This window comes from Malania oleifera, chromosome 11, assembly GCF_029873635.1.
Source record: "Malania oleifera isolate guangnan ecotype guangnan chromosome 11, ASM2987363v1, whole genome shotgun sequence".
Taxonomy (NCBI): Eukaryota; Viridiplantae; Streptophyta; class Magnoliopsida; order Santalales; family Ximeniaceae; genus Malania; species Malania oleifera.
The window spans coordinates 73,314,865-73,324,049 of NC_080427.1; the positions used below are offsets into that span (position 1 = coordinate 73,314,865).

The window sequence follows — 9,185 nt, forward strand, 5'->3', positions numbered from 1 at the left end:
ACATGTTATCTTAATTCCTCCATCCATGGTTGACACTATCCATCACCCAAAACATTTTTTGCAACCCAGTCAACCTATTGATGAAATTGCAACGATAGGCAAATTAAGTCTATATTTAGCATAAATTAACTATAATAAAATGTCAATTCATCAATACTTTAAATAACTCAAGCACGTCTTGGTTCATTTAATCACATTCTAGCTTATTAGCTCGCTACTAAACATTTCAACTTCAACCTTGTAGGCACTCATCACACACCATTACACTATCATTATAAGGTCAAGATTTTTACTCCCTCTAACATTTTTCCACCCCTATATTCAACACATACCCTTCAAACATGGGAAGGCAAATTCTATATTATTTATAGAATCATTACATACTTTAGTCAAATTCTATATTATTTATAGAATTATTACATACTTTAGTCCTAATACCTAAATCGATTGTGACCCAAAGAGCTAGAATTTAAAACTTGAAAACATAAAAGCTACAAAAACTCTTGAATAAAGTATTTAACCATTTTGTAACAAGTAATGGCCAAAATAAAAAAGGAAATAAAGACAAAGTCATCACTGTTGGGTTATTCCACATCAATTGCGGAAGGGGCTGATGGTAAGTTATTAAATGTGAGGAAAAGTCTCATCCCTTGAATTAATTTTTGGGACTGAGAAGGTCAAGACCACTTAACACTAGTATCAGTGTTTAGTTCATCAATATTCTCCCTAGTGTACCGTGCCGACGGAGACCCTGATGATTGTCTTGCCGAAAGAGACCCCGATGTGTGAGGGGGAGATTATCTGATTATCTCACATCGGTTGTAAAATGGACTCATGGTGAATTATTAACTTTTGAGAAGGCCAAGACCACGTAACAATCACTCTACTTTTGATTTGCTCCTCTTGAAAATTGGTATTTCATATATGGTTTGTACTTTTATTGGTCAAATGGGACGGGGCAAGAGGGAACATTACCACACTTTCTTAGTATTTCCTAAACAAAAGCAACAGCAAAACGACGCCATGTTCCGGTTTCACTGAAAAAATAAAATAAAGTACCGAAGGGAAAAAGTAGGGGCTTCTTGGTCAAACTCAAAGCCCTTTCATATACAATACTACACATGTACTAAATGAATTCTTTCTTTATTGATTAAATGTTCACGAGAAGCTATTTCAGTTTAACCAAATGGATATTAATTAGCACGTCGGGCGTAGGGTCACTCACAGTCGCATGTGATTAAGTTAAGTTAAGCCATCGTAAACGGAATATTATTAGGGAGGATGGTGGGGGGTGGCACGTGACCAACAGGCGAAGGAACGTGCAGCCCATGTGAACAGAGGCGGGTCCACGCCCCACTTCCTCAATCGAATCTGTGGACAAGATTATAATTTTAATTTAAAATAAAGGATCATTAGGGCATGTCCGCATCGGGCTTTAAGATGAAGCCACGTTGCATTTTAAAACCATTTCCTCCCAGACGGCACCGTTTCAATACAATACTCTACTTTGGGAACATGAATGCCAGTAACATTGAACTAAACATATATATATATATATATATTCATTTAATTAGCCTATGCTTTTGATACCAAAAGTAATCATCACAATTCAACGTACACACTATTTCCCCAGTAATTTAAACCCAAAACCGAAAACAAAAAACAAAAAACCCAAAACAAAATGATTTTAAAAAGCGAAAAACAAAACGGGAAGAGGAAATTCCGGCACACATCATATGCAGAGGAAATATTGATACCTCCCCATTTACATGATACAAAATATGGAGAGAGAGAGAGAGAGAGAGAGAGAGAGAGAGAGAGGAGGATGGGTGGGTGGAGCTGAGTCGACTCAGTGGTGGGGGGCCGGGAGCGGGGGCGAGGGCGAGGGCGAGTGAATCGGCACCGGAGGCTTGCACTGGTAGCACTTGGCGAAGAGGCCGAAGGAGTCAACCTGGTTGACGAAGTTGGTCATGCTGGCCCACCCGCCGAACCCGAACCCGACCACCAGCACCCATACCACCACGAAGGCGTTCACCACAAACATGGCCGTCCAGCTTGGCATGAAGAACGGTGGCTTCTCTGCCGCATTCTGCAATTATACAAGCCCGCGTCACTTAGCAATCCCCAGAATTATTAAACTAAGATAAAATATTACACGACTAGCACAGTAGCTCTGCCACGTGACCGAACAGTTCATGGAGAAAGAAAGAATCCCAGCTGAGTTGGCGTCTGGGTGTCAACAAATCAAAATTTGTACATGCAACTGAATCCGGAATAAGAGCGAGTCAACTCGCCAGCTCATCCGAGCCAGACATACCCAATGACTCAACTGTAGCACATAACTAAATGAAAATGACTCGCCACCTATCGCCCCTCTAACTCCTAATATTTCCAAATCCATGCTTTAAATGCCGCTGTACCCTACTGTCACTCTCTCTAATGGGGGCAGGGCAGGGCACAGGCACTGCACCCGCTGCAGAATGTAAGCAAGGTTTCCAATGACCAAAATGGCCTCACCATTTTAGTGGAATCATATTAAATGACAATAAAGCCCTTGGGAGCGACGAAATGAAATTCTACCTGACGGGCGGAGGGTTTCCGGTAGGTGAGCATGTGGGCGAGGGCGGGGATTATGTAGACGGTGAAGCTGACGAGGAGAGATCCGACGGTGGAGTTGATGGGGCCGAAGAAAGGGAAGATGATAGCCAGAAACCAGATGGGGATGACCACCGGCAGCCGCGCCAGCGCCCGCAGGCACAGGCTCCTCGTGTCGTGCATCCCAATCACCTTCTCCCACACGAAGTACAGCGGCGTGCATGCGAACCCAAATGTTATGAACTGCGCAGGAAATTACCGGAATCTCACAAGGGCAATTGCGGAATTTCATAGATTATAGTTTTAAATTATAAAGTTTCTTCAATTAATTAGTCGGTCCAAATATTCTTGAACAAATTAAAGTAACCAATACGTGGTGGGGAGGTAATTAATTCATAATATTATTATTTAACCTGGTGAATGAGCATGAGGATAACGGCGGCGTCACGGAAGCGCGTGCGGGGAAGGAGAGAGAAGGCGTTGGAGTGGTCGAGCAGCTGGTCGCCAAACGCCCAGTACATGGCGGAGGCCGACGGCAGCGTCAGCGTGAAGACGTAGAGGGTGGCCAGCAAGTAGATGTACTTGAATTTCTGAGGCTTCCACATGGCGTGCATTATTTCCCTGCGTCGCGGACAAATTTCCCACCCCAATCAGAGCATGAACTTGAAAATAACATGACGGAAAACTGCCGGGAATCTTTTTTCAATTCCCTCAGAATTCAAGGAACAAATAACTATGTATATACACACAGTAGGACGGCCGGAAATCTGAAAACGGATTCCCACTTTGTTTTGTTTTTTATACATATTTCGCTTTCAATTCCTCATCAAAGGAATCGTAATACGAATGTATATACTTGTACATGCAGCAGTAGTACTTGAAACATATGCATTTACCCAGGAGAGGAAACGTGGGATGGTGATTAATTAAGTTAAATGACTAAAGTGCCCCTGGATGACTTTGGATTCTGCAGTTCCGTGAACAGGGGTTTGTGAAAGAAATGATGTCAAGCTTGAGAAAAGGGCGACCAGATCAAAAATCATATCAATCTTGACAGCGAAAATCGAAAATAAAAAATTAATAGTATGAAGACTAGAAAATATAAATGATTGGCTCGTTCATTTTTACAGCTGTGGATTTTTTTTTTATCCCAATGGAAATGCAGAGAAGTGCTGTTTGTTTTCCGAGCAAACAAAAGCAGTTGGCATGATTTTGTCTGTGGTCTCGGACCACGAGACTGCCGGCAAAAGCTGCAAACAAAAGCCGTGTAGAATGAAGCGAAGAACAAGAAGCTCCGTAATTAACAATATTACGAAGTCAGAGATCTAGAGAAAGCGAAACTCACACAGTGACGGCATGTCCGCCGAAGGTGTAGAGGATATTGGTGGCGCCGGTGAAGTACAGCACCAGCTTGTTCGGACCTGTGTGCAACACGCCTTCCGCCTGCCCAAAAAATAACACCCACACAAAACCTCTAATTACTTAGAAACAAAACCCAAGCTAGACAAATGAATTATCAATTTTCAGATAAAAAGTAGTAAGGCCGTGAGGGGGGAATACCTGACCGTGGACGAGGGCGGCGACGGTGAGGTACCAGGCTGTGAAGGTGGTCATGCCGAGGCCGAGAAAAGACCAAATCCGATAATTGTGGAAGGAAGGTATGAAGACGGTGGTGGCGCAGCAAGCTCCAAATATGTACGTCCATGTCCGCTTGTCCAATCGGTCGTTGATGTAGTATATGTTACTGCTCCAATCAACGGTACTAGTTAAATTAATATATGTTTCAATCGGAGACAGCTCACTTCAGATTTTACCTAATTGAGGTTAAAAGAAGAAAGATCTTACCTTGCACAGGCTATGAGCTGAATCACGGACCCAAACAGCAGGAAAGTACAGTTGAAAGCCAAACCCACAGCCTTCCAGTAAGGACCCAGTAACCCATCCAGCACTTCAAACCACTACAGTTGTAGGGAAAAAATACATAGCATAAAATTAGTTCTTTTTTTTTTTTCGGTGGTGGTTGTGTATCGGGGACGGCAGCGGCGAGAGGCGGCGGTGGTGGTGGGAAGGAAATTAAGTAAAGAAATTATATTTATAATTAATAACCTGTATGACATGGTTCTTAAAGCTGACGTTCTCTTTCTCCTTGCGGCTGCGGTACTCGATGTATAGGACACTGATGAGGTAGGCAGTCCAGCTTCCCATGATGCCATAGAGCACCTGCAGTAAGATCCCCGAGAGCATTCCCAGCTGGGAGAAAGAGTACGGTAGCGTCAACAGCACTTGTGCCACCTGCAATGAAGAATTGCAAATCAAATATCTGCTTTCAGCTTATTGAAGAAGAAGAGAAGATTTAAATTAAAGGAACTTGTGTGTGGTTTCAAGGACCTGATTAGAGGCGCAGCTGAACCAGGCGTCCCAAGCAGAGCCACCATGCCAGAGGAAGCTCTTGACGCTGAACATGGAATTGTCTTCTTCTTTCTCTTCCTCACGACTGGCCTCATGCTCTGCCTCGCTGAAGTTTGGGACGATGGCTTCTTCTGCTTGCTTTTGACCCAACATTGTCTCCGTTTTCCCTAAACCTGAAGTCTAAAACCTGATGAATCTGAAACGCAAAAAAAGACAGTATATGAGACAAAACAAGCAATCCAAACCCCCCTCCGAGAAAATGAAAGCCAATTAGGCCCCAGATCCCCTAACTATCAGTAGCTAAAAACCAGATTTCTAACACAAATTGAAGACCCAGAAAAGAAAAAAGAAGAATTTAAAAAAAGACAAAGCATGAGAAACAGTTACATAATTTTCAAGAACCAGTACGTTGAAAAATAAACCCAACCCAATACCACTTTTCTGCTATACCTTGTTCAACAGTTCGAGATGTCACTTTCTCGTACTGATTGAAAGACCCAGCGAGTGATTTATCCGATCCGTCAATGGACAAATGCGCCTGCGCACAAAAATGAAAAACCCGTCCTTTCCCTGACCGGATTTTACCACTTTTCTCTTGCTTTAAGAAGCCAGCGAGGAAGGGGGCTTGCTAAACGCAGAAACAGAGCCGGCAGGAGCTGAAACAGAGGCTTTTAAAAATTCCCCATTCCGAGATTTGGCAGGGGAAATTAAATGCTGGAAATAATTGCTAAATCTCCAAGTAGGATCTCTTCCCTTCGAAAGCAACAAGATGGCCCGAATTCCCAACTTCAATGCCGCCCCCAATCGCCAGAAATGACAGTGCAGAGCAAGATACGGCGAGACCTTAAAAGCAGCGAAATCAAGCAGAGCGCCTCCGAAAGTGTTGCCGCAGCTACAAGAAAAGACCCTTTTTCTTCTATCCAGCTACAGATTATACATATATATATATATGTATATATATATTATTGTTATTATTATTATAACAAAAAAAAAAAGATGTGCTGAATTTGCTTATCCCCCCATAGGTTATATATGAGAGAGAAAGAGACAGCACAGCTGAGCGAGGTAACAAATGCTAAACCCAATTCCCAGATTTCTACTTTCGTATTCGATTCCCGGCTACTCTCTTCAGAGCGAGAGAGAGAGAGAGAGAGAGCTATGGATTGGACAGAGACTTGGTTCTGATCAGCAGAGGGGTGAGAATCGCCTGCTGCTGCTTTTATAAAGCTCAAATCCCGCTCCTAACGGCTCTCATATGGTCAAATTAGAAAATTAAATTTCGGAAAGAAATCAATTTTCCGTGGAAAATGTTTTCCATTTCCCACAGTCCTGTCTGCGTCTTTCTAAATTAATTTCCGTCTCAGAATTTATTTATTTATTTTTTGTTCTAGCGGGGGAGAGGGGGCGGGGGGTCTCAGAATCCTTCATCACTTCCCATCATTTTTTAAATACGGAAAATGTTTAAGTCGGATTTAAATCGCCGTCAAATCATTTGTGGGGTTAATTTCTATATTAATTCATCGACCTCCTCGCTGTCTCTCTTAAACAATATGGCCATGCAAATCCCCATTGCTTCCACGGCGCGTGGATTACAATTTCCATAAATTTTAATAATTTTTTTTGGCCTTATTTTTGTTTTTTCAGAATTAAATATTAAATAAAATTATCAATTTGTTATTAAGTCACAAAAATTGAATCACTGTCATGATTTAATTTGAATGTCTCTGCTATTTAAGTCAGAAAATTTTATATATATATATATATATATATATATTTATCAACTAGACCCTTAAAAGTAAAAAATATAATATCTTTCTAAAGATTTTAAGGATTATTTAGTATCATTATAAAAAATTACAGAAACGAAAAGCAAAAAGACAAGAAACATAAACTAAAAATATGAAATTAGAACCTATCTAATTAACATTTATAAAACTAATAAAAATTAAAAAGTTAATTAAAAATGCTCATTTTCATCTTGAAATCAAATAATATTATTAAAAATACACATTAAAAATTATAATAATAATAATAATAATAATTTTTTTATAATTATTTTATTTAATTGTTCTATTTTTTAAATTTACTTTACAATAAAAAAATTATTGGAAATGACAAAGGAAAAGCAGTACAAATATTTTGTAATTAACTTTATCATTATTTTTTGAATATGTACATATATATATATATATATATATATATCTTTTAGTTATATTTAAAATCACATGATCATTTAATTTTAATTTTAATTTAAAAGTATATCAAATGAATAATTTGATACGAAAAAATTATTTCTAGATATTAAAAGTTTTAACAACAGGTTGTAAAAACAACTAAAAACCACAAAAATCTAGTTTTCAATTTTTTGGCAATCAGTTGAAAACCAAAAAAAAAAAAAAAAAAAAAAAGCAATCTAACAACAATAAATGTGTTTTTATAATTTATTTTCTTCATTGTGGAGAAAATAGAAATAGAAAACAATAATCATACCAAACAGGCCCTTATTTTCATATATTTTACTTTAATAACGTGATAGAAAATAATTTTCAATTTTTTTTGTAAATAAGGTTATTGCCTTTTTGGTGTTATTTTTTTTAAATTAAATGCTAATTAAAAATGTCAATTTGCTAACATGTCACAAAATTGAAACAATATTCTATATGATGTAAATTTGAATTTCTCCACCATGTCATTTTTGTTCAAAAATTATTTTCTAGACTCCATGTGTATATATTGCACATCAATAAAGTGATGGAGATTTTTTTTTTTTTTTTTTGTCATCCTACATGTGCATTAGAAATTAAAAATGGTTAATTTTAAGAAAATATTTTTTATTAGGTGATTTGTTCAATAATAGGAAAAAGGTAAGCTTAGCTTTTGAACTTGAAACATCAATTTAACTTTAACCTTACGAAGAGAAACAACGACAAATCAATACAAAAATAATCTTTACATATAACAAACTAGCAATGATACAATGTTTCTATAAGCAATGTGTCGGTTACACATTGCACGACATAATAATCTTACTTAATATGTGGTAAATTGACCCTTTTCTTGGATTGTTGGAAATCATGTAAATGTACTTTAATTAAATGTATATCATAGTATGTGAAGAAATCATAATACTAAGAAAATATTTTCTATTAATTACTAGGTGTACAATCTTATGAAATTGAAACATTAATTTTACTTTGTCATACTAAAGTAATAGAATAAATTAATGATATTATGTATAGAAGACCACATGGCAATAATGATATAATATCACATGGTTAGTTAATAGATGGCAACCCTTTAGAAGCAACATAAATTGACTATAGCTATAGAGAAATTTTTATAATTTGTGAAGATTGATAATTGTAAATGAGGACAAAAAGAAATCATGGATGGCCTAAAAAAATTTAGAAAAAAAAAATGATATAGTTGTAAAAGTAAAATCGTCCTCTTAGGAGATGATACGAAAAAAATCTGAAAGTAGTGAGTCGTGATAATAGTAAAATAAATTGTTCTTAGTTATTATTGAATAGTGAGAGGCACGACCTATAATGATAAGCCAAATGGAGAAATTTTTTTTTCAAGAAGGGAAAAGAAAAAATTAATGCTCATGCAAACCTAAGTATAGGTCTAGTTTATATTTAGTCCAATTTTTATATATTTTTCCTTATTTAATATTGCTTTTATTTTTTAACTTATAATTATGAAAATAAAATATCTTAGTTATACCTTTCCTCAATCGCAAACAAACCCCTGTAAAGCCAAATTTAGATCTTATCATTTTAAGGTTATTGTTATCTTACCAAACTCATAATCAACTAGTCCATTTATTTAGAAAAATATGTTGTAAAAGAAATATTACCATTGTAGTCATTCTTATTTACGTAATTAACAAAACTCGTTCAAATAAAGGTATAACTATGAATTATGTGTTGTGTTTTGTTGTGCTTCAAAGGGTTAGCTAGGGTTCACTCAACAAAAAATAGTGTTTCAATTTTTGTGGATCATATTCTCCAACACATGATTTTTTTTTTTCATCACCATTACTTTGTCAAAAAGTTTCTTATACAAGTTGTAATTTTCAAATGATGTAATCAACCAACAAAATCCTTGAAGTAGACAAGGGTGAGACAACTTCTATCCTAATCCAAACCCACTTTGCAGAAAAGCAATTAATATCGTTA

At 37.1% G+C, this 9,185-nt stretch overlaps 1 protein-coding gene across 1 annotated transcript; it reads right to left on the reverse strand.

Moving 5' to 3' along the window:
- Positions 1-1,531: 1,531 nt before the first annotated feature.
- Positions 1,532-6,440, reverse strand: LOC131168337 (auxin transporter-like protein 2). Its single transcript, XM_058127674.1, has 9 exons — positions 5,455-6,440; positions 4,984-5,200; positions 4,702-4,887; positions 4,441-4,553; positions 4,156-4,339; positions 3,941-4,038; positions 3,009-3,216; positions 2,581-2,838; positions 1,532-2,089 (listed from the first exon to the last, which is right to left on the reverse strand). Exons 2-9 carry the CDS (start codon positions 5,155-5,157, stop codon positions 1,850-1,852), a joined length of 1,461 nt encoding a protein of 486 aa, XP_057983657.1. The 5' UTR covers positions 5,158-5,200; positions 5,455-6,440; the 3' UTR covers positions 1,532-1,849.
- Positions 6,441-9,185: the final 2,745 nt, after the last annotated feature.

Bases quoted from the DNA above. Each gene is read 5' to 3' on its own strand.
- LOC131168337 (XM_058127674.1), bottom strand. From the start codon at position 5,157: ATGTTGGGTCAAAAGCAAGCAGAAGAAGCCATCGTCCCAAACTTCAGC. The intron at 4,888-4,983 runs GTCCTTGAAACC...TCTTCATTGCAG, and splicing joins TCAGCTGCGCCTCTAATCAG to GTGGCACAAGTGCTGTTGAC. The intron at 4,039-4,155 runs GTATTCCCCCCT...TTTTTTGGGCAG, and splicing joins CCGCCCTCGTCCACGGTCAG to GCGGAAGGCGTGTTGCACAC.